Genomic DNA, 26,393 nt, shown 5'->3' with positions numbered 1-26,393 from the left:
ATTATAATTAAATGACTTATACCGAAACAAATATGGAGCAGCTAGCTAGGCTATTATAAGGAAAAATAAATATTTGGGGTGGAGGAATTAAATTCACTAACCTAAAGTTGAGGACCATTTTGAGTTGTTATTAGGTTGTTTGGTCTGGATGGTATTAGATTTAATCAGAGTTCCAAAGTATTCAAAGAATCGGGTCCAAGTTTAATTAGGTTAACTGCATTTTCATAATTAAGTTATTTAAGTGATTGGTTGAAACAAAACAAGAATTAATTGAATGAAAAACATGGTATTATTTGTGGAAAGTCTACATTTTCACTCTTTTCTCCATGCAACGTATGTACTCATATGGCCGTAAGTTATGCAAGCGCGCTACTAGTTATGGATGACAATGGAGCGTATAACGTGAATTTTTGTCTTATTCGACCGTTTCATTTTATAATAATTTATATCGAATTCGTTCCACTTTTATTCATAGGGAATCAAAAATTAAACTCTAACCCATCTCATTCTTATGTGCTTTTATAGTTATTAAAATTTAATAAATAAAATTAAATTTTAAAATTTATATAACTACTATTACGTACATACATAATATAAATTAAAATAAAAATTTAATTATAATATAATATTATTAATTATTTTTTTAATTATTTTCTATATATTATATATATTATATATTAACCCAAATACGTAGGAACCATAATTTTAAAAATCGGATCGGATCGACCGATTTAACTGGATTAATTGAAAACTGGTTACCAGACCAATCTAATTGATCCCAAAAATTAGTCTGTAAAAAATCAGTGAAAAAACTAGTCGAACCAATGATTAACCGGTGAACTGGTCAAACCGGCAGGATTTTTAACGGTTTTTTACAATGGCACAAAAAAAAAATCTAAACGAGCCCAACCCACTTTCTAGCTGACCCGGTAACCCAATTTTTCAACCCCTTATGCAAATAGCGAGACCTAATTTTCTCATTCACCAGCTACCACACCTCACCCTAATTTCTCTTCCAAGTTTCACCACAGCAGCCTCATCTTCTTCTGCGATCTCCTACCAGATAGGTTCCATAATCCCACGCACCAGAGAAGTCTGCTTGCTTCCTCTCTGCAACGATGTAGTTGCCGTTTGCTCATCTCGGTTTTTGCAGCACTGCACCACTAGTGTCGCAGATCAGATCTAGTAGAGTCGCGTTCATCATCTTTATCACTGCAACCGCCTTCCCTTTTCCTTCTGCAGAGGCGTCGACCGTGACACTGCTACTAGCATCGTTAGCGACATCGCCACTGAAGATTGGAGATGGTGGTGGAGCACCTTCAATCTCCTCCTTCCTCTGCCTCTTTTTGCCAGGCGCCATCGCAGCTGCTTGTCCTTCACCACAATCGCCATATCCTTTTGCTTGTATGTTGTTGTGTTAACTTTGCGAGTTGGTATCGCAATTGGATCTGCGATTAGATTAAATTCTTCTTCCTCTGTTTCTTCATCATCTAACAAAATTGAGCTATGATCTCTTATTTTTTCTTGTTGCTGAGGTTTTATTGATATGTGGAAGTACTGAATTCGAGTTTCTAATACTGTATTTATTTATTTTTTAATTCTTACTGCCTCTCTTGATTAAAAGAAACGACAATTATGATAATATTTGACACGGTTCTACTGGAGACAGGGACATCCTCTGTTTAATGGTTCCCCCTCTTTATGATTGCTGCATATAGAAGCTGTAACAATCAATTGCCATGGCAATGTATTATTCAATGAATCTAAGATTAAGAAAACTCAATTTATTGTTATTATATATTGAATAAGTTCTACTAGAGACAAGGACATCCTCTATTTAATAGGTTTTATTGATATGTCTTATGAAAGGAACAAATGTTTGGTTAACAAATCTTCTACTATTAAGAAAACTCAGTTTATTGTTATTATATATTGAATTTTTTTATAATTTTATGGTATATGTTAACTAAACTGGTTCAACTCCGGTTGAATTCTGATTGGACTATTAAACCATTAAACCAGTCACTTGACCGATTCAATAACCAATCCAGTTCTCACAACCTTAGTAGAAACGGAATAAATACCTATAAATTTAAATAGTGTTACTACTTCTACTACTATATGTATAAGATTATATCAAAATTTTAAAAAATAATAATAAAATCTTATCCATAAAAATAGCGAAAATTCAAAATTATATTCTTGCTTAGCTTATATTTATATTTATTATAAAGATTTTGCTAAATGGGACCTTAAAGGCATATATTAAACATATCATAATTTTTTTTATAAAATTTATGCAAAAATTAAATTTTTTTATACTTTCAATGCATTGAATACATCAAAAGTATTAAAAAAGTTTTACTATTATATTTTTATATTTCTAAAATGTGGCCTATGTTAACTCCTTATTATAATTATTTAGATAAAGTATAATTTTATTAAATTCTAATTTTATTCCTAATATTTGAAATGTTATATTTTTATTTCAAACCTTTTATTTCGTCTTATTTTAGTCCAATAATTTAGACAATAAATTTTTTCTTTCAAAAATATCATCTTTTTTTTATTATGATTCTCTTTTAGATAGCAACAAAAATTATAATTGTAATAATTATAGTAATAATTATAGTATTTTAAGAGCGAAATGACAGAACAATAAGAGAAAGAAAAAAATATAAAAAAATATTTTTAAAAGAAAAATTTTAATTTAGTCCAAAGAATTAAAGTATAATAAAATAAAATATTTGAAATAAAAATAAAATATTTTAAATATTAATGACAAAATTAAAATTTAACACAAACATTAAAGGTTAAAATAATATTTTGTTCTGAATAGACCTAACTTTTATTAAAAGTAATTTTTATTTTATTTTATTAACCAGTTTTTACATTTTTTAAAAGATAATCATTCAAAAATTACAAAAGAAAAAGAAAGAAGAAACTTTTAAAAATAAAAGTAGTATCAAAATATCATTCTCGACATGTTATCAAGTGTGCTTAGCATATTAATGATTCAGTTATTTTAACTGATGATCTCCACTATAAAAAATATATATATAACATATATTACTTAAAATCAACCATTAAAATGACTGAAATATTAATATTTTAGATATATTTAAAAATGTTCTTATAATAATACATGCAATTTTTTGTCTGTTCATTTGAATCTAATTAATGGCATACCAGAGCATGCAAAAGTAGTGTATATATTCATCATCATAGTTCATAAAGATATTCCTCCAATATTAGGTTACTATATATGGTATGGACAAAACTCAAATGATACATGCATGAAGGGGAGGAATATTCTGTGACTAAAAATAGAAGAAGAGACGTGATTGAAATAAGATAAATTAAAGGAGCAACACTGACACTGGCAATGGCAGCCATGTGAATGGTTTTAACAACCTCATCTCAACAACATTATTTTTTCCCAAATTGTGGTGTAAAGTTATTAAACAATTCTTAAGAAACGCCTGAAACTCCAACAACCTATATATAACATTAAAGTATAAGTAAATAAATATAAACATTAAAGTCTAGATAAGATGATATAATTATTTTAAGCTATTTTTTAATTCATCACTATTTTATTATTTACATTATTTAAAACAAAATTTATGTTCTATTTTATCATAATAAAATAATAAAAAATCTTTATTATATTATAATGCAAATTGTTTTTTTAACAGCGAATTTTTCCTTTATAATACAGATGTATGCTTATATATCTATATCTATATATCTATACTCATACTGTCTTCAGAAATAATTCTGAAATAATTATAATAAAAAATTTTACCTACTAGTACTTCCATGTTATGAAATTTGTCTATACATAATCTATAATCACTAAATTTTATATTATATAAAATAAGGTAAAATATTGTTTTTATCCTCAACGTTTGAGATAAATCTCAAAATTGTTTCTAATATTTGAATCGTTCTATTTAAATTTTTAACATTTTAAAATTGATTCAATGTTGTCCCGCTGTTAAGAATCTGTTAACGGAATTAACAACAGGACAAAATTGAGACGATTTTAAAATGTTAGGGACTTAAATAGGACGAAAACATTGGAAACGAAAATGATACATAATAAATTTTAATTTTATCCTTCACTAATATCAATCTTTTATGGTACATAGTTATTCAATTATTTTTAATCAATTTAAGTAAATTATACTTAATCACATTATTTTGATTCTAAATAAATTTATTTTTTTATAATTTTACTCTTAAAATATTTTTACTTATCATGAAATATTTGTAAAATGACTAGAATCACATTACTTTATTATATATTTATCATGTTTTCTCCACAAATTTATATACTAGTCATTTTACAAATATTTTATGATGAGTAAAAAATTTTTAAAAATAAAATTATAAAAAATAAAATTATTTAGAATAAAATTAATGTGATTAAGTATAATTTACTTAGATGTGATTAAAAAATAATTGAATAACTATGTACCATAAAATTGATATTATTGAAGGATAAAATTTAAATTTATTTCTATATATGATTTTTATCTCCAACGTGTTCGTCCTATTTAAGTCCCTAACGTTTTAAAACTGTCTCAATTTTGTCTTGCCGTCGATTCCGTTAACAGATTCCTAATGGCAGGACAACATTGAGTCAATTTAAAACATTAGGAACTCAAATAAGACGATTCAAACGTTAGAGACAACTTTGAGACTTACCCCAAATATTAGATAACAAAAACGATACTTTACTCTATAAAATATATGCATTTATTTAAAATTATTGTTTGATGGACACAGATTTTGACATAATAATAAATTTAACTTTAATACATTATAGAATAAAATGTTATATATAATCACTTCAACTACATTTATTATTTTAAATGACTACTCATGCAATCAAACTAAAAATAAATTATTTTTACTTGTGTATTATTACTTAATTTGATAAAATGATTATACGTTTATATCGTATCAAAATTAAATTCAATAATAATAATAATAATATTAATAAATTATAATTTAAATAACATCATCTTTTTATGTACAACTTAAAAGATACACAAGTTGATATAATGATTCAGTAGTAGTGAATAGATGGTGAGTGGTGCCAAAGCGCGCACGTTGTTCACGCCTTCATCTCAGCTTTCTAATCCAATAACTTACCAAATACTTCAACTTAATTATTGCTGAACTCTACATAGGGTTTATTAGATTTTGCATTTTTTATTTTCTTATTCATTTGCTCAGTGTGTTTCACAATAGAGTGATCAAGAACAAAATCCCATGAATTAAATGCCCTCGGCTCTGCCCTAAAGGTCCATCAATAACAATTTTATTTAGAAGCCCAAAACATATTTCCATGAGAGAGAATATCAGAACGGGGACTCGGGTCGAGCGGGCGGGCAGGGTGAGATTCGGGTAGTTTTTCTTTTGGAATTAGTGCAAGACACAAAGAAAAAGTGTATTTAGTCGTATCAATTTAGGTTGGTGAAATAGACAATTTATTTATTTACTTAAATAAATATGAAGGTTCGAATCTAATATTGTATATGTAATAATTTATTGACTAATAACAAATCTTTAAATAAAATTCATATTTACAGTAAATTAATTATTAGTTTGTCAGATTGAAAAATACTATAAATAATAAAAAATTTAATTAATAAAAAATCATTTAAATTAGTTGAATAATTAGTTTACTCGTGCAGTAAAAACAAGTGTTAAAAGTTTAAATATTATTAATGAGTTAATTTATTCCTGTAAAAAATTTAACACTTCAATTTAATTTCTAAAAGATATTAATATGTGTCAAATTAATTTTTTCATTAATTTTCTGTTGATATATTACTTGTAAGTGTCAATGTGAAAGATAAATCAGTTATGGCTCGTATAGAACTTAATAATGACATGTAAAAAAAAATTAATAAAATAACCAAATTTATTCACATTGATACTTTTTAAAAACTAAATTAAAATGTTAAATTTTTTAAGCACCAAATTAACTTGTACAACTTTTTATGAGTAATTTAAACATTAACCATTAACTAGTAAGAAATAAAAATACGATGTATGACTTACATGAATAATTTAGTTTATTTTAGAATCTAGAATTTAATCATCATCGTTTTCGAATAGATTATTTTATGTTAGTTAGAAACTACTAAATTTTGAATACTATGGTTTATACTATTAAACTACAGTAATAAATTAAAACGAAACTATGATGGATTTTCATCAGCATATAAAAACAATCCTCTTAAATACTAGCATTATTTCCCAAAAAAAAAAAGAAAAAGGGAAGGTTCGCATACATGGTTAAAGACAAGTAATGGTGGTCAAGAAGAGGACACGAGACAAGGGTTGAATATGAGCTCTTTCATGTTGTATGAATGTGTTATAGAATTTAGAATTAGAGGTTGTCCAATTCATTTGATGAAAAAAAAAAAAGGAACATGAGACAACGCCCAAAAAAAAAAAGGGCATGAGATGAATTTTGTAGAGACTAGAAGGAGCAACAATAACATTAATTAATAATATTTTAAAATGCTATACAAATTAATTTCTAATAAAATAAAAAACAAATTTTTATTTATTCTCTAACATTTTAAATAATTTGTTCTCTTAACTACAATCTATTTTACAAATTAAGATTAATTTATCATTTTTTTAAAATATTAAACACTATTATATTTTTTATTTTTATAAAAGACTAATTCATCTAATATTTAAAAATTAAAAATCACTTTATTATTTTTTAAAAATTAATGAAAAAAGAATAAGTTAATCTAATAAAATATACATAAAGTAATAATAAGTTTAATTAACGTCCAAAAAAAAAGTAAATAATTAATTTTAAGAATTTAATTTTAATATACTAATAATATAAAATACTTTATATAATTATCTAATTACATTTGTTCTGTTAAACGAATATTCATATTCAACTTACTATTTGTTAAAATAAGTTATTTTCTATTGTCACATGATGCTTAACTATACTATTAACAACATATTAAGGGGACATGCTAACTGCTAAGGCATGTTTTGCTTAGAAGAATTGTGTGAGTTGTTGTTGGCTTGAGATTTGAGACAACAAAATCTAATAAAGTAAGTTTATTAATTAGTTGCAATAGCCGCAGCATTTGTAGCAATTTAGATCATGATGTAATAAGAGCAATAAATCCCTCTTATTATAAGGTAGTTATAATAAGAATTTATTAAACACAGTCTTAATAATACACTTAGTAGCCTGCAAAACTTATTTGATATATACTAATTAAATTTTGATACGCCTATAATATTTTTAATTATATTATTAAAGTTCTAAGTATTGAATAATTTCGAATATCAACTCTTTGTTTTCTTTCTAAGAGACCCTCACAAATTAAAGCTAACAGTGCATGAGAATTTGGTAATGCAATTCAATTCGGTTGAGTTGCAAATAAAAATATGTCTAAATCTTTTTGGGCTATTAAAAAGCCCATTTTTGTTCTTTTAAATTTTGGAAAGATCTTTCTATGGGTAATGCAATAACAAAAAAAAAATTTCTCTCCTAACAAATTTGTTTTTTGGGAAAATGTTATGACAATTTCTGCTTGTCCCCCATATGTTTGAAAATCATCTGTAATTCTTTTTTTTTCTTTGGAATTCACTTCGTTACAAATCTTTTTTTTCTACGGTATCCGCCAACCGATAAGTTAAGAACTAATTCGTTACGGTATTGATTTTCATTTAAGAGTTTGTCGCTGGCCAATAAATTGCTGCCTGCACAAGGTGAAATTTAAATTCTCAACACTTATTTAAACAAACTAGTAAATTAACCATTAGACCAACCTAATTTAATTACTTCGTTGCAAATCATATTCAAATTTTTTAGTTCTTCATATTCAAAATAGTTCTCCGACCAAAGCTTGAGCCCAAAAAAAAAATTTTTATATTTTAGGAAGAATTTAAGTATACCAAGAATATTAGTGTTTCAATTGTTTTAATTATTGATGTGAATTATAAAATTAACTGTTATTAAGTCAATGCATCTCCAGTATACTTGAAATTTTTTCTATACTTTATTAAGTCAATGCATCCCACAAAAGCGTGAATCACGAAAAAAGTTGGAGCACTACTATATTTTCCATTCAATAACATTAAAGAATTATGGGGCACCAAAAACAAATAGTTCCATCCACTAACACTTAAGAACAAGTTGGCATGCATGGGGTTCCCAATTTCCCAATTCTATCCCTTGTATTTAAATATGGGAGTTAAAATCCTTGCTTGTCCAAATCAAAATACCAATAATTATATGTGCATGACGTATTATTGACGGGAAATCCTTAATCAAATTTAAAAGAAAAAGAGAGATAAATTTAAAAGGTCCAAAGTGAACAATACCATCTTATTAAAATCTTTATTTTAATAAATATATAATGAATTTATTTTTTTATAAAAAAATTATAAATTAACAATCTTAACATGGTGGCCAAATCCTTTATACTACGGTGAAAGCTGAAATGGACAATCAAACATTTTTTTTTTCATTAAGGAGGGTATTTATGTAATTGTCCATATATAGTGACCAAATTATCATTTCCTATTTATGCCGCACCTTCATGACCCTAAGACCTCAACATGCACTAGGGTTTCAGAAATTCTTCTCCTGAAACTATGAAAACATGTAAAACCACTCTCATCATTATTGGTTCTTTCCTGTTTTTTAATTTAGGATTATGTTATGCTACTAGAAAACTCCTCATGTTCGATTTCGATGAAGGAGATGGTGGTGCTATCCATGATGGTGTGTATCTACGTGGAAGATACGGTGGCGGATACGGTGGAAATGGTGGAAGTGGGGGAAAAGGTGGAATAGGTGGACATGATGGAAGAAGTGGAAAACATGGACGTAATGGATCTGGTGGTGGACATGGTGGAAACGGGGGAATTGGTGGAAAGGGAGGAAGTGGTGGAAATGGCGGTAATGGTGGTGACGGTGGAGATGGTGGTGGCGGCAGTCACGATGACAGATATGCAGAAGCACCTAATAAAGGAGGTGAGAAAGATAGTAGCGGAGATGGAGCGAGTGGCGGTGGTTATGCTGGCAGTGGCTCTGGTGGCGATGGTAATCATGATGGTGGTGGAGGAGGAGCGGCCTCCATTGATACTAGGTTGAGGATATACTATGAAAAGTGAAAATTAATGTGCGAATTAATTTCATGTGAAGTTAATAGTTGAGAGTTATTAGATCATAATTTAATCAAATGTGTTTAAATTATTTATAAACTCTTAATTATTAACTTCACGTTAAATTAACGCACTTAAATTTCTATGTTATGAAAAGCCAGTGTACAAAAATAATACATAGCTCCTCTTACTACTGTTGTAATATTTAATGATAAATAACATGAAGAGTAGGACTATTGTATGGCACAAACTATTGTATGAATATTAGCAAAAAAAAAATGATATATATATATTATTTTGTGGATATTTTTCGCATGGCTTTTATTTTTAAATTTAAAAGTAATTAACAAAAAATGATATCATATTTGTCTTTTATACCATAAAAAAAATTATACAAGAAAAATGTAAAAAATAATTACATGATGTAATTTGACTTAAATAAATATATAAGAAAAAGTTTAAATAAGCTTTTATTTCTTTTAAAATATTCAAATTTTTGGTTTATTTTATTTGTAATAATAATTAGGGATGAAAATAACCGAAGTTTGTGTTAACAGGCCTGGAATAACAATTTTCTTTTTTTCTTGGGTCCAGTAGCATAGGCTTAATTTTTTTATTTTTGGTATTAGACGGGGCTAAAACCCAAAGAATGCATACCAAAAGCATAACTATTAACTACATGAGGTAACCAGTTTTATGAAGTGTGGGCATTAAGCCCAACAGGCATAAGATTAACTTTCGGGTACTTCTTGTCTATATTAATGTTGGCCCCTTTATAATATTACTCCCAATCTGACAAAAAATGGGATTACTCTCAATTATAATAATAAATTTATAATTTCTAAAGAGATAAAAAAATTATATTTTTTATATTCATAAATATTAAAATGTTTATAATTATAAATATCTAATAAACATAATTATAAATTAAGTTTTCATCCAAAACTTAATTATAAATATTGTCTCCAAAACAAAATAAAGATAATCTAAAATATAATTATAAATATTGTCTCCAAAGTAACATAAACATAATTCAAAACACTCAATTTTTATCTTTATACTCTTATAAGTTGGGTTGAGAAAAGTTAAATTTTAGCTAAAAAAATTGTAAAAATGTTCCCTTACAAAAAAAACTAAACTCGGCGGAAAAGCCTGCCAAAACCCGCGGTTTAAGCGGTGCGAGTTAGGCAGACTTTTACTCCTTGGCGGCCCTAATTTTTCAGTCCGACCCGTCTTTTTTTTTGCGGGTTACGCGAGATGACACAGCGGATTTAGGCCCGTTTGGCACCTCTAGCGACAGATCCTTAAATGAAGTTTAGATCCGTGACGGATTAGTCATTGATTTGTTGGATTGGTCAATACCATGAATAACAAAAAAAATGTGACAACCTAAAATAATTTAGTGATTTGTTCATTAATTTGTTTAAATTAGTGTTGAGAACTCGAATCTCGTTTTATATATGTAATAACAATAAATTTTAAATAGAATTTTAATTGGTGATGAATTAATTTTTTATTTTTTAAATTAAAAAATATTTGATAAAAAAATAACCGTGAAATTAAAAAATTAAATTCGACCCAAAAAAAGTACTAGATCTGAGAATTAAATGAAACATTTAGTATCACTGCAACAGAAAACGACGACGTTCCGGTAATTTTAGAACGTTTTATTCGCCGTGTGTTGTCAGAAGCTCAGGGCTAGCAACAGTCCACTGAATCCCGAAAACACCCCTCAAGCTCCATCCCTAGCACACGCATCATCCTTCATATCTCTTCAGGATAATTCTGTCATTTCCGTTATCATTTATTGAAAGCACTTTTTAAAGACGAACGAAGAGGAAATAATTAAATAAATAAAAAATAAGATTAGAAAAACGAGAGAAAACACAAAGACAAAAAAAAAAAAAAATTGCAAGCACACTCAACACACACAAAAACACCGATTTGGGGTTTCTAGTTTCAACTTTCTACTCACAAATTTTTTTTAATTCTTTCTTTTTCTTTAACACCCCCGAGATTTCAAACCCTCTCAAACTGAAGCAAAAAGGTTTTATAAGAAAAAGGGTAAAAAAACAAAATTAATTTTCCAATTTAAATTCCGTTTCGACTTTGATCATCTTCGTTTTTCGCTCTCGCCTTTTCTCCAATGGCGTCGTCCGAAGGTTTCACTGACAAGAACACGGTGTTCAGAAAGCTCAAGGCCAAGTCTGAAAACAAGGTTCGATCACTTCCGGTTTCCAGAAATTTTCAATTTCGAGGTTTTTCGTTTGAGGTTTTTCAATTTTTTGTTCAGATCTACTATATTTTGAATTGTTGTGATTTTTTTTATTTTTTATTTTTTCGGCTTTAGATGTGTTTCGATTGCAATGCGAAGAATCCAACATGGGCGTCGGTTACGTATGGCGTCTTCATATGCATCGATTGCTCCGCTGTTCATCGCAGCCTCGGAGTGCATATCAGCTTCGTGAGGCAAGTTTCTTTTCTTCTTTTTTTTTTTTGGTAGCTGATTGTTGTTTAAATTGTGATGACTTTGTTACTTTTATTTTTCTTAAATGTTTGCAATTTTGATCATGCAGCTGATTTTGTGTTGGGAGTGCTATGTTTTGACTGATTGTATGTGTGTGGATGAATTTGGAGTAGTATATTGTACAACTCATGTTGTTGTATCACCTCTTAGAGATTTTTCATTTTTGTTCAAATTGTATGGCATAAGCTTGAATAGTTAATGAAATTGGACTTTTAGATTTATCCCTTCTTATGAAGTAGTTTGAAGATGGGAAGATACTGTGTGGTCCTTGAAGCTGTGTATATTTCACAGGGATTTGTAAAATTATATTTTTTGAAGTTTGCATGACCTGTTCGATAATGTCTAAAATTAAAATAAAATAAAAAAAATTCTGTTCTTGTTTCTGGCTTCCTGCTTTCTATCACAGAAACATTTTTTCCCCCAATAGAATCGGTTGGCATGGTGTTTGGTTTGCGCTATAGATCATAGTTTCATCTGGTTTTTATGGAATGCAACTTCCATTTGAGGATAGCTTTTCTTATAGCATGATGTTACTTGTTGACTCTATCTTCAGAAACAAACTAAAGTATATTCATCTAAGCTACTCATAAAAGAATAATAATAAATTATAGTGGGACCAAGCTATTATCAAATGGCTTCTTGTATGAAATTCCATGTAGAGTTTGTGGTTTAAGTATGGGGTATGTAATCTTTGTTTTCTCTGATAGCATCATATGTTGCCTTGTTTTATGCTGTTGAATATAAACAAGAGAGTGTAGCTCAATAAGCTTAAGTTTGGAAGGATGGGTGATCATTTAAAGTTGTTATGTTGTTGTGGTTGCTGAGCTCCCACAAAGAATTAGGATTAAAAGTGGAAAAATTGAATAGATGCTTCATTCTGAATAAGCAAAGCCCACATGATGCACTTTTTTCTTTATAGGGAGTGAGAAGCTCTTGTAAACCATTGTTTTATTTTATTTTGTTTTTCCTTATCCTTTTTAATCCATGTAGCCGACCTTATCCTATTTTTATACATGTAGCCGACATTTGTCTTTCAAAGAGTTATTATAGGGTGTATATATATGAAATAGCTTAATCTAATGTGGGTTCATGATGTACACTTCCTAGCTTCATGGAGGTCTGTCTAATTTACTTCCATGATTTACTTCAAATACTCTGCTTTTGTGCCTTTGCTTTAAATTAATTGTTCTTTGAAGTAAATTGTTATCAAATTAGTTGAAGTAGTAGAATAGCTCAAAGAAGGATGAAGATCAATAGCTTAGTATTGATATGTTCTTTAATATGTAGATCTACAAATTTAGATTCATGGAGTCCTGAGCAACTAAAAATGATGAGCTTTGGAGGAAACAATCGTGCACAGGTTTTCTTTAAACAGCATGGCTGGAATGAGGATGGCAAAATAGAAGCGAAATATACATCCAGAGCTGCAGATATGTATAGGAAACTTCTTTCAAAGGAAGTAGCTAAAAGTATGGCTGAGGAGGGAGTTGCGTCATTATCACCTGTTGCTTCTCAGTCTTCTCAAGGGGCTAATGGACTTAGCGAAGTCCAGACCAGTGGAGCACCAAAAGAAAACACATCAGATAAACCAGAAAAGCCTGAGAGCACTTCTTCACCCCGTGCTTCACATACACATACAGTAGTGTCAAGTGTGGTCAAGAAGCCCATTGGTGCCAAAAAAACTGGGAAAGCTGGAGGACTTGGTGCTCGTAAGCTCACTAAAAAGGTATGCAAATAATTAATTTTTAGTTTCTGATTGTGTTTGGAACATAGAAGTGATATATTTGAATTTAAATTTTGAACTTATGTGTCATTTCATTTACTCAATTAATTTCATGACTTGATTTATTGACATATCCTGTTGAAATGCAGCCAAGTGAGTCTCTCTATGAACAGAAGCCGGAAGAACCACCTGCTCCAGTTCCATTGGCAACAAACAATAATGTGCTCGCTCCATCTATAACTTCCCGATTTGAGTATGTTGAAAATGTCCAATCGTCTGAGGTAAACTCTGGAGGTTCTCAGATAATTGGTCATGTTGCTCCGCCAAAGTCATCAAGCTTTTTTTCTGACTTCGGAATGGATAGTGGCTTTTCAAAGAAATCTGGCCCTAGCTCCTCAAAAGTGCAAGTAAGCCATATGACTGCAACTTTTGTACATCCAGTATAACTAACAGCCAGTCTTAATGGGAAAAAAAAGTCATGTATGTTTTTCTGATAGAATATTAAGTTTATTTATGATTCCTTTTAAAGTTTGAATCTTGGCCCGTGGTGCTTCATAGTTTTAATAAAGATTCAAATCCATGGAGCAAAATTTAGTTACTGCAGTCATTGATGGTGGCTGTTATAGCAGGGGGACTTTCAATCATTTCATTAAAACTATGATTGTATATTGATGAAACCAGTAGGGGGTTATGTGTGTTCTGGTTGCATATATTTCTTAATGGTAATGCAGAAGGAATTGTCAAGTAACTGGTTCATTCCTTTCAGAGTTATTAAAGCTCAATCTTGTTTTAAGTTTGTTAATGTTCCAACCAGTAACTGTTCCAACCAGTAACTGGTTTCATTAATATACACCATCATAGACTGCTCTTGCCTGCTCTAGTTATACATAAGCTTTCTTATGTTCATTGGCTGAAAGACATAAGTATTTCTGGTACCTACTGTTAACAACTACTATTTAAATTTTTTTTTTTTGGAAAAAAAAAGGGGGGGGGGGTGGGTTATTGGATCCCATGGAGTCAACCTGCATTTTATTGATTTTGGCACTTCAATAGATGTGATCAATCTTCTCTGAAGCATGTATTTGGTGTCTTTACCAACATACCCATTCCCATTCAGCTAATCCTGTTTTGCTATGCCTCTTGTCAGATTGAGGAAACAGATGAAGCCAGAAAGAAGTTCTCGAATGCAAAATCCATTTCCTCATCCCAGTTTTTTGGAGATCAGAACAGTGCTGCTGATGTGGATGCTAAGGTTACTTTGTCAAAGTTTTCGGTATGTAAAGCTTCATGGAAGCTTGTATGAGATCATACATTTATTTAATACTTATGATTGTCCAACACCTTTATTGGAGTGTATTGTTTGGCTTCTTTCATATTGTATCTCTTCACTTGATTGCCATAGCCCATATTAAATTGATTCGAGCATTGAGACTATAGGGAGAAGTTGCATTTCATAGTTTTTTGAATAAAGTATGAATGTTATTTTGTGCTCTCAAAATTCATATACAGAGAAATCCCAGACAACTATTTTTGATCTATGGGCTACACTAATAGGTATCAATGCTGATGCTGTACCATGTTTTACCTCTTGTTGTCACCAGGGTTCAAGTGCCATCTCGAGTGCTGATCTTTTTGGTGAGTCGAGAGCCAATTCTGGAGCTGATGTTTCTGCTAGCGACCTCATCAATCGATTATCTTTCCAGGTATTCCTTAACCCTTAAATTTAACTATATTTAGACACTTCAATATTTGTGCCATTCATCATGTCAAATGATGAAATATAATTAAGTTATCCTGTTATTTCCCCTATTAATATTGGATTGGATGCTGCAACCCTTCCCTTCATCCCCTTTTCACAGGCGCAGCAAGATATCTCATCGCTTAAAAACATTGCCGGAGAGACCGGGAAGAAGCTCACCTCACTGGCATCCAATTTGATGTCAGATCTTCAAGATCGAATCCTTTAAATATGTTTTGTATCCAAGACAATCCTTGGAGTTTGAATACCAGTCAGTATGCGTTGGAGGTAATAGAATAGTTGAAAATACAATTCTTTGAGAAACCAAAGAAAAAGAAAAAGAAACCATATATATTCTCAGGTTTGTAAGAGGCTGGTGTTTTTATATTGTGTCAAAGGTATTGTTTTGAGGTTGCTAATACGCTTTAGATTTTCTTCACCCTCCCCTTTTTGCTAGACTCATTAGTGTCATCTTGTATCTATCGGAAAAAAGTGACTTCATCTTAATCCACATATTGAAGTTCAAAATTTATGGGATTAAATAGTTTGTGGATAATAAATAGATTCGGTTGAAATTTAGTATGTTTAAAATCAACAAATTTGAAGTTTTGAACTGTTGACTAGATTTTTAAAGGTTGAGATTTAGTCACTACAATAGCCTCTAACCAGCAAAGTAGCAATTTCTTGTAAACAATCACAATAAATTATTCTCCCTGAAAAATAAATAGGGTTGTCCATGAATATTTGTGAGATTTATAACTACTCTCACTTGGTTTACCCTAATTGAGAAGCTGAGTCTTGTTTAACTCATTAGTCAACTTGAAATTGATGTGATTGTATTTGTTGGTAAATATTGGTCTAAGCTGACCCATAATAAGTAACCAAAGTTATTGCTAAACAAAATCCTAAACGCCAAAATATTGTAAGTCATTGCTGCTGCTGCAATTGGCCAATTGTGTTATGATAATTGCATTATTTTCAATTACAATTAACTATAATTCGAATTTCTTTTATAACTGCAATTGAAATTTACATCAAAATATATAGGAAAACATGAGCAAGAAAGCTCACATCGTTAACTTGGTTGAGAGTTCATTTAACTGATCTAAAAATTCCAATAATAAATATTTAAAATTTTTATTTGTAATAGTTTAATTATTTTTAATTTATGAGTTTAAAAAGAAAAATATTTATGACCATATACTCATATCACAATAAACGTCTATCTAAATTTTACTTACAATATCAAAATATAATAAAATAAAAAATATATCAAATATAAGTATAAATTGCTGTTTACTCTTTATACAATTATATTTCGTGTATACAAAAAATTCAATTATTAAATCAATCATTTACGTAGAATATATATATTAGAGTAAGAATATATAAAACAACAAATGTATATATGCTGCTAGTTTATTAATTGATTTATTGTATACGGATAATAATTTTGTTTTTTATATATCTCTTACTTTTTATATTAAAAATAATTGATAAAAATATATTTTATATTAAAAGAAATATACAGAGATGATTTCCCTTCATTCTAATACAAAAAAATTCGAGAACAAATTACATAAATAAACTAAATTGGTTTGGAATTTATGCAATTGTAATTTTTTAAAATAGATATTTTTTAGTATATGTAAAGGGTTACCGGTATAGCGATTTACAATATTCAGTGTGTCACAATTGATGCTTGTTAAATTAGCTTAGCTTGTTTTTTTAAATAGTTGATTAATACTCCACCCAAATTTAGAGAGAAAAGCTTTTATTTGTAAATTCATCCCTTTTTAACATAAATAATACTATGCCCGTTTGTACTATAATTTGTTGACAATAATGCTCTTCAAATAAAATCATACCAAAAGTATTATAAAATCTAACAACCAAGACATACCTAATAAACTTCAAATAAAATCAACAAACAAAAGACATGACAAATTGTTATATAATAGATCTCTTTAGTGATTTACTCCAACTTGTTCCACCATTCATAGTTGTTGTTATGCTCCTATTTATTTAAGCCATAGTCTGTACTCAACACGCAAGTTTTGAAAAACATGTCTTAATATTCTGATTTTATTTTTCAAAGAGTTCAGCTCATACATGACCTTATAACGTTTATGCATGATCCAATTCCTTCAGAAATCACAGTATCCTATAACAGTTTCTGCTTGAGTAAATTCCAAATCAATTTAATTTATTTACATAACTAATTTATGAACAATAGAAGAGAGAACTCCCCACAATTTAGAGTTACAAACAAATATCCGTAACAAACTCAATCTCTTCTCTGTTTTTATGCGTGAATCTACATCCCCTCTCCCTCCGGTTTCTGTTAAAACCATTTTCACTCTCTCGCTCCAAACCATTTCAACCTTTTTCTCTTTTCCCTTCTTTCTCACAAAGAAACAGACACTTACTTTCTTCACCATTCACGGTGGCTAAGCGCAACAAGAAGAGCATCAAAAGACAGAGAGAAAAAAACCGCCAAAATGCTTGCTTATGCTGCGAAATGCTCCGGACAACGATGCCGCGCCTATTTACAAAAAACCCTACTTCTAAGCATGCATAATGGAGTTTGATTTGTGGTTATTTTGTTGGAATATATAATCAAGGGATGACTTGCTACATGAATTCCATCCTACAATGGTTTGACTCATACTGTGCCATTTGTTAATGCAATTCGTTCTTACAATCACAACCCATATAATTATATCTTGGACGAGATGTTTTAGTGTATTATTCGATTTGTGTGAAAGTATATATAGATGCTAAAAGAATTAAAGTAATAAAAGTATACAATCTTACCATTAATACATAGATATGCTATATAAATATAGAATAAAACTCTATATCCAAGCAAAATCCCTATCTAAGTCTATTTTGTTATAACAACTTTTCAAATCACGCGCTTCTTCTCCGTTTCTTTCTCCTTTTCCTTTTCCTCCTCCTCGTATTTCTTCTCCTTCTTACAAATTTGTGCAGGTTCTTCTTCTTCCCTCTTTCTTCTCCTCCTCCTCTTTCTTCTTCTTCTTCCAAATTTGCACACGCAGAATTTTCTTCTTTCCTTCTTTTTCTCCTCTTCTTTCTTCTCCTCTTATCAATCCAATTCAGAACACTTGCCTCCATTCAATTCAATTCAATTCATAATTAACTGAACATGTTATTAAGATGAAATAATTGTATAGTACTAAATGAACGGAACATTATCCATTATATAAAATCAAATTCAAAACAGCTTTTTGCATAATAAACCGAACACGTTATTAAGGTGAAATAATTGTATAATATTAAATGAACAAAAAATTATCCATTATATAAAATCAAATTCAAAACGCATCTGTCTGCAATTTAGAGATTATCAATTTAATTTAGAATACCTGCATCTATTCAATTCAATTCATAATGAACTTATTAAGATGAAACAATTGTATAGTACTAAATGAACGGAACATTATCCATTATATAAAATCAAATTCAGAATAGCTTTCTACATAATGAACCGAACACGTTATTAAGGTGAAACAATTGTATAGTACTAAATGAACAGAATATTATCCATTATATAAAATCAAATTCAAAACACCTGTGTCTACAATTTAGAAATTATCAATTCAATTCAATTTAGAATACCTGCGTCTATTCAATTCAATTTAATTCAATTTAGCAATTGTATTCCATTCAAATCGATTGAAAAATAATCTATTAGCAAAATGTTGGTGTTGCTGGTAATGACAATAACGAAAGAGGAGGAGAAAAAGAAGAAGAATCTGCGTACGCGAAGGAGAAGGGGGAGGGGGAGGACCGGAGGAGGTATGCATGAATTTGAAAGAAAAAGAAGAGGACGTATGCGTGTATTTGAAAGAAGAAGAAGCACGGGGAGGAGAAGAAGAAAAAGTGTGTGTAATGACGCTCTTTTAATGAGAGTGATTTTTGTTGGTGTTTGACCTATTTGGATAAACTTGGATGAAAAAATACTCAGATGTGTAGCAACACCAAAAAATATAAATGATACTAATTGATCTAATATTGATTTTAATTTATTCTCTAACATCTCCCCTCAAACTCAAGTGGGAGCTAAGGATACCATCTTGAGTTTGGATACCAAAGTCTGAAAACAAGTCGGATGATGAGCCTTCGTGAAGATATCAGTAGTCTGATTCAGTGTTCCAACAACGATTAGACGAATAGAATCAACAAGGATGTGTTTCCGAACAAAGTGACAATCAATCTCAATGTGTTTGGTGTGTTCATGAAATACATCATTATGAGCAATCTGAATAGCACTGCGATTGTCACAAAAAATATTAGTTGAGGATGACTACGGTGTACCCAAGTCTTCGAGAAGCCAACTAATCGAGACAACCTCAGCAGTGGTGTCAGTGAGAGCACGGTATTCAACTTTCGTGCTTGATCGAGCATTGAACATTTGCTTCTTAGCTCGCCAGAAAATGAGAGAGTCACCAAGAAACAAACAATAACCAGTAGTAGAATGACGATCAGTGGGATTACTAGCCCAATCAGCATCTGAGTACGCTTGAAGGGATAAAGATGAATGGGCAAAAAAATAAAGATCATGAAATATGGTGTCTTTGATGTAGCGAAGAACTGCCGCACAGTGAGTAGTACGAGGAGCTGATAAGAACTGGCTAAAAACATAAACCAGATAGGCAATGTCTGGTCAGATGACAGTTAAGTAGACTAGTCCTCTAACTAACTGTCGATAAAGAGTAGGATTATCCAAAATAGTGTCATCCATAGGAATAAAATGAACATTAGGCTCAAAAGGAACAGATTCAGTGCGACTATCTGTAATACCGGCTCGAACAAGAAGATCGGAAGCATATTTAACTTGAGAGAGATAGATACCATCATTATGGATATGACCTCGAGACCAAGAAAATAACTGAGAGAACCAAGATCTTTCATCTCAAAAATACGCTAAAGGGAGGCTTTAAGATCAGAGATACCATCAACATCATCTCCAGTAATGATCATGTCATCAACATACAAAAGTAGAAGAACAACTCTACGTTCACTTTTATGAATAAAGAGAGCATTCTCATGAGGGCTGCAAGTGAAACCGAGATTGCATATAGTGGTGCTAAACTTGTCAAACCATTCACGAGGAACTTGCTTAAGACCGTAAAGTGTCTTGCGAAGGAGACAGACTTTGCTAGAGGGACAAGGATAACCCGGAGGGGGTTTCATATAGACCTTCTTTTTTAAATTCCATTAAGAAATGCATTCTTCACGTCCATCTAACCGAGAGACCATTTTTTATCACAACAATGGCAAGAAGAGCTCGAACAGATGTGAGACGAGCAACAGGAACAAACGTCTATTCATAGTTAATACCATACTATTGCATACAACTTTGAGCAACCAATCGTGCCTTATAACGGTCAATAGAACCATCAGAGCAAGTCTTGATCTTGTATACCCATCTACTTTTCACAACTTTTTTATTAGAAGGGGGATTAACCAAATCCCAAGTGTGTGCTTTTTCAAGTGCCTGTATTTCTTCCTGCATTGTTTGTTGTCAATTTGAATTTATGGAGGCTTCTTTGAATGACTTAGGTTCATGTTGATGAAGAATAATAGAAAAATAATGATAATCAAGAAGATGAGAAGGTGGATTTCTTACCCTAGAAGAACAAGTGGAAGGAGGAGGCATGATGGTAGGAGCAGGATCGTCGTCTGGTCACCATCGGGAGATGGAGAAGGCGGAAGAACAAGAGGCTGTAGAGGGTGACTCGAGATAGAACCTATAGAATCATCACTAGGAAAAAAGATCAACATTGAAATTAGTAAAAAAAAGGTGACGAAGTAGGAGGAATGGACTCAAAGGAGGAGAATCGAGAAAACATGTGATGCTCCCAAAAGACAACATGACGAGATATACAAATACGTTTTGAGAGAGGATTCCAATAACTATAACCTTTGTGTTTAGTTCCATTACCAAGAAAACAACAAATACGAGCTCGAGGTTCAAGTTTACTATGTTCATGAGGGTGAAAAAAAAACAGACATAACCGAAAACTCAAAGAGAACTATAATATGGAGAGCTATGATAAAGACGCTCAAAGGGAGTAAAGTTACCAAGAATAGAAGAAGGAAGTCTATTGACTACATAAACAGTAGTAAGAATAGCTTCACCCTAAGTACGCTCAGGACACGAAGAAGGAAGAAGCATTGCATGAATAGAGTAAAAAATGTGACGGTGTTTGCGTTAAACTCATCCATTTTGTTGAGACGTGCTAGGACAAGAAAACTCAGATAAAGTACCCTATTCTGCAAGAAAGGTTAAAAGTTTGGAATCACGGTATTCCATAATATTATTGCATCGAAAAACCTTAATGACCTTGAAAATTTGAGTTTTAATCATAATGGCAAAGTTAATATAAATTTGAGGTAACTCATGGCGATTAGTCATAAAAAAATCCAAGTAAAGTGTGAATAATCCTCAATAAAAACGACAAAGTATCAACCTCCTCCCATAGAAGCGGTGGGAGTGGGGCCCCAAACATCAGAGTGGAGAAGATCAAAAGGAGAGCAAGTAAGAAAGAAATTATTGTGAAAAGATAAAGCAGGTTGTTTGGCAGTTTGACAATAAATGCAATCAAAAGACTCATTAGGAACCTGATCCAAAACACCCTGAGATACAAGAAGATGCAATTTTTCTAAGAAGTTGTGGGTAAGACGTTGATGCCATAAGTGAAGGGTAGATGGAGAAGAAGCAGCACAGAGATTTGGCATAGGAGAAATATGAAGATTCTCGAGTTCAAACAACCTTTTGACCTTACGTCCAGTCCCGATAATTTGTCTCGTCCGACAATCCTGTACACGACAACCAAAAAGAAAAAAAGTGACATCAAAACCGAGATCAACAAGTTGACCAACACAAATAAGATTGAAGTTCAATTTGAGAATATAATAAGTATCAGGGGAGATTGAGAGTTAACTGGGAGATAGAACCCCTGTGTGTTGCGTGCAAGAGAGAACTATTAGCAATATTGACAAAAGGTGCATTTGTAGTGGTAGACAAAGCCGAGAAAAAATGACGCAAAGGAGACATGTGATTAAAGCAACCGGAGTCAAAATACCATTTAGAATTACCTGGTGGAGTCGAAAAAACAACAAGAGTATTACCAGAAAGGGAGAGAAGATGCTTAAGAATAGACACAATATCAGAGAGAGAAACTGGGATGAGAATGATACTCGAAGTGACCAAGACGTGGTAGGCGAGTAGGACAAGCAGTAATAAAATGTTCTTTGACCTTTCTGTTGACATTTGTGACATTCAACAGAAGGAGAGTCTGAGAAGAGTTTCCTAGAACAGTTACAGTTTCGACAGAATTTATCCTTTCTGTTTTTGGCAGCAAAAACATCTGACTTTTCCATAATAGTAGGCACAAAGATCAAAGAGATGAGAGAAAAACTGTAAATTCGGGGTCGAAAATGAGAAAACAGACGAAAAAAGCTCACCAAAAACACGGACAAAAAGTATACAAAAACGACGAGACGAAGACGATGATGGCGGCGGTGACGAACTAAGGCATCGGAAAGGGATCAAAAAACACGGACAAAAATAATGCTGGAGGGAACAAACCAAAGGAGCTATGAACTAATATCCATAGAGAAAAAAACTATCTATGCTCTTGATACCATGTTAGAAATAAGAGAGCAATCTAAAGAAAGGGTTTTAGTGTATTATTTAGTCAATGTGAAAAAATATAATGTATAAGGAGTATATATAAATACTAAAAGAATCAGAATAATAAAAATATACAATTCTATAATTAATATACAGATATATTATATAAATATAAATAATATTAATTGATTTAATATTGATTCTAATTTATTCTCTAACAATGGCATTGTCCATGTAGTAGCAAAATCAATCTTTATTATTAGATTTTGAAGTCTTGAATAATGTGAGATTTTAGGAAGTAATTATCATTCTGAGAGTAGCTACTGTGCTATTTGTGTGCACTGTGCGAAAACATCGATTCTTCGTTATATACTCCCAGATCTCCTTTTAAACCTTCAAGGTTTGTTCACAAGTTGAGCAGTATTCTTTTTATTTTTTTTCAATTTTTATTTATTCTTTTCCATTGAATTGTAATGATTGTAAAACTAGGATACTGTGTTTTATAATCCACTGTGTTGTTGATTAGTTAAATTAGTCTTTGAAATGTTTGTGAATCAATGACTATCCTTTTTACAGCTTTTTCACCTAATTTTGAAAAGGGCAAGCAGGTGATGCTCATGAATTCATGCATGCTACCTTTGATAAGATTAAAAAGTGTTTACCAGATGAGGATGCTAATCTTGCCCGACAGAGTCTTTGGAGGAAAAATTTAGTAAGGTATGTCAGAATTGCACTTTGGTATGATCACTTAGAACTGTAATTTTCTCTTTAAAATCTATCATCATACAATAGCATTTGGATGTTATGCTTACAAACATCCCCAAATTGCATTTTTATCTTTATACTCTATGATCATACAATACTTTGGTGTAATTGTTTTCGACCCTTTTATGGCTGTGAATAAATCTTAATGCATGATTGTTATGCTTTGTCTTCAGCTGCGGTGTTGTAAGTGTCGTTATGTTTCTAATACATACGACCCGCTAACTGACCTGAGTTTAGAGATAAAAGATGTGAAAACAGTTGAGCGTGCACTTGATTCATTCACCAGGGTGGAAATGATTGATGATCAAAAAGTTAAATGTGGAGAACAGGTTTTTAAGGAGAAGCAACTTTTGTTGAATGAAACACCTCAGATTGCAGTATTCCATTTGAAGAGGATTAAGAAGGACCAAACAAGCAACACGGCCAGAAAGATTGATAAGTATGTCTATTACAAATTTGACTTGAATCTACAGTCTTATACCTCCTCCCAGAATTAGGAAAATGTAAGCTTAATAATTGCGATTTCTTACATTATATACTCTTTTCTAGCTGACTCTATTTATTTTTATGTGAATGTTGTCATGTTCTTGCTGATTTTGTACCTTTTTTATGTGACAGGTAATATTTAAATATGATCTATATATGCAATTGTTGTTCATTCTGGTTTATGTGACAGGGCATTACTATTGCTATGTATGCACTGATGAAAATAATTGGCATAGGTTGGATGATCCACAGGTATAGTTGATATCATTTCGTTAATTATTATTTCAAATTCTTCTTCCTAGAGATTCATCTCAATCATTCATGATTTGCAACATAATTTAATCTAATCTTAGATATTGTTGTTGATTATTTTACACCTTGAATTTTTCACCATGTGATTCAGTAAAAATAATATATCTACAAGCATGAATGAATTAACTGTGATAATTGATCATATATTCTTTTTGGGGAAGTTTATTATATAAACAATTGTTGACTTTGGAGTTATGGTTCCCCTTAGTTCATATGATCTACCACTGAGTCTGAGTCATGATTTTTTTTTCATCCAAAAGTGAGGTGTAATGATATAGAATCCAAATTAAAGTGAAAATGAATAATAAGGGTAGTTTGGATTTATTGATTTGTGTAGATTTGTTTTATCTATGAAAAATGATATTTATATAATTTTTTGTGTAATTTTTTTAGTATAAAAAGTAATTTTTTATCTTTCATATTTTATCAATCACTTTTAATATCAAGATAAAATAAAAAATATATATATACAAATGTAGCAGGTATATATTTATATAAGGAAAACTGTGGTGTTTCACACTTTAAAAAATTGAGTTCTTTCCATATGTAGTCCATGTATTATTGTATGCAATTAAAATGCGTGAATAATTTTAAAAGTAAAGCAATATTTAGAAAAAGATCTAATATAGTTATTATTTCATTAGCCTGCCCAAACGAACACTTCCCTTTTACGTTCAACCAATGTGATTATATATTGTGCATGTGAACAATTCCCATTACATGTGAATCTTATCAAATCATCTTAACTTGATTACTCGTTCTTTTTATGGATTACTTTTCACTTTCTAATTTTTTTTAGTGAAAATCCAAATCACCATTGCTTTAATTTGCTTAGTTAAGTGCTATATATATAATGTTTTGATGAGAGTCGAAAGGAAATGGAATAATGCATTAAGCATTTTACAATAATAAATTGATATATAATGTCCTTCACAGCGTTACATCCATTTTGAATCATGCATGTAATAGGTAAATTAAAATTTAGGAAGTGTAATATTATATTGAAGCATCCTCTACCCGTACCTTATTCTTGTTAATACTATGGTTAGAGGAGCTTAATTATATCCACCGTGGCCACCACCTTCTCCGCCACCGGCACCACCACCATATCCTCCTCCATGTGCCCCACCACCGCCATAGCCACCACCAGAACCACCGCCTCCACCACCTCCACTGGCACCTCCACCACCATATCCTCCACCGGCTCCTCCACCAATACCATATCCACCCCCATGTGCTCCACCAGCACCGCCGCCACCACCTCCACCACTTCCTCCTCCGCCTCCATATCCTCCACCAGATGCTCCACCATATCCACCACCAGCTCCACCTCCCTTGCCTCCTCCATAGCCTCCAGCACCACCTCCTCCTCCTCCACCACTACCACCTCCGGCACCACCGCCATAACCACCCCCATTTGCTCCACCTTCACCATAGCCTTCCCCACCACCTTTACCTGCCCCTCCTCCATATCCACCACTACTACCCCCTGCACCACCTCCTCCACCACTACCTCCACCACCGCCTCCAGCATAACCTCCACCATTTTCTCCACGACCACCATACCCTTCTCCACCACCCTTACCATGGCCAGCTCCTCCTCCATATCCACCCCCGGCAACACCACCACCTGCACCACCACCTCCTCCTTCTCCACCACCACAGCATAACCTCCTCCACTTGCTCCACCGTAGCCTTCCCCACCTCCCTTACCAGCTCCTCCACCATATCCACCTCCTTCAGCACCACCACCTCCTCCACTTCCTCCTCCTCCACCATGTCCACCAGCACCAGCACCACCATATCCTCCACCTGCACCTTCTCCTCCACCAGCTCCTCCTCCATAACCACCTACACTACCATATCCTCCACCAATATCACCATGGATAGAACCACCAATGTAGTGGTCTGAACCATAGTTTAGGAGTGTTCTAGCGGCAGAACATATTCCCAAACCTAACAACACAAAGAAAACAATGCTTAGAACCTTAGACTTCGCCAT

At 31.7% G+C, this 26,393-nt stretch overlaps 2 protein-coding genes and 1 pseudogene across 2 annotated transcripts; 2 read left to right on the top strand and 1 right to left on the bottom strand.

Moving 5' to 3' along the window:
• The first annotated feature begins 8,748 nt into the window (after positions 1 to 8,748).
• Positions 8,749 to 9,183, top strand: LOC130975075 (glycine-rich cell wall structural protein 1.8-like). Its single transcript, XM_057899907.1, has one exon. It carries the CDS (start codon positions 8,749 to 8,751, stop codon positions 9,181 to 9,183), a length of 435 nt encoding a protein of 144 aa, XP_057755890.1.
• Positions 9,184 to 11,047: 1,864 nt separating this feature from the next.
• LOC130936385 (probable ADP-ribosylation factor GTPase-activating protein AGD8) lies at positions 11,048 to 15,601 on the top strand. Its single transcript, XM_057866451.1, has 7 exons — positions 11,048 to 11,392; positions 11,525 to 11,643; positions 12,989 to 13,427; positions 13,574 to 13,831; positions 14,572 to 14,697; positions 15,026 to 15,127; positions 15,284 to 15,601. The coding sequence occupies exons 1-7, from the start codon at positions 11,321 to 11,323 to the stop codon at positions 15,389 to 15,391; spliced, it is 1,224 nt and encodes a 407-aa protein (XP_057722434.1). The 5' UTR covers positions 11,048 to 11,320; the 3' UTR covers positions 15,392 to 15,601.
• Positions 15,602 to 25,282: 9,681 nt separating this feature from the next.
• On the bottom strand, positions 25,283 to 26,393 carry LOC130936761 (glycine-rich cell wall structural protein 1.8-like; annotated as a pseudogene).

Source organism: Arachis stenosperma, chromosome 1, assembly GCF_014773155.1.
Source record: "Arachis stenosperma cultivar V10309 chromosome 1, arast.V10309.gnm1.PFL2, whole genome shotgun sequence".
Lineage (NCBI taxonomy): Eukaryota > Viridiplantae > Streptophyta > Magnoliopsida > Fabales > Fabaceae > Arachis > Arachis stenosperma.
The sequence above is the reverse complement of the archived record's forward strand: the minus strand, read 5'-3'. Positions and strand labels throughout refer to the sequence as shown.

Bases quoted from the DNA above. Each gene is read 5' to 3' on its own strand.
- LOC130936385 (XM_057866451.1), top strand. From the start codon at position 11,321: ATGGCGTCGTCCGAAGGTTTCACTGACAAGAACACGGTGTTCAGAAAG. The intron at 13,428-13,573 runs GTATGCAAATAA...GTTGAAATGCAG, and splicing joins CTCGTAAGCTCACTAAAAAG to CCAAGTGAGTCTCTCTATGA. The intron at 15,128-15,283 runs GTATTCCTTAAC...CCCTTTTCACAG, and splicing joins TCAATCGATTATCTTTCCAG to GCGCAGCAAGATATCTCATC.
- LOC130975075 (XM_057899907.1), top strand. From the start codon at position 8,749: ATGTTCGATTTCGATGAAGGAGATGGTGGTGCTATCCATGATGGTGTG.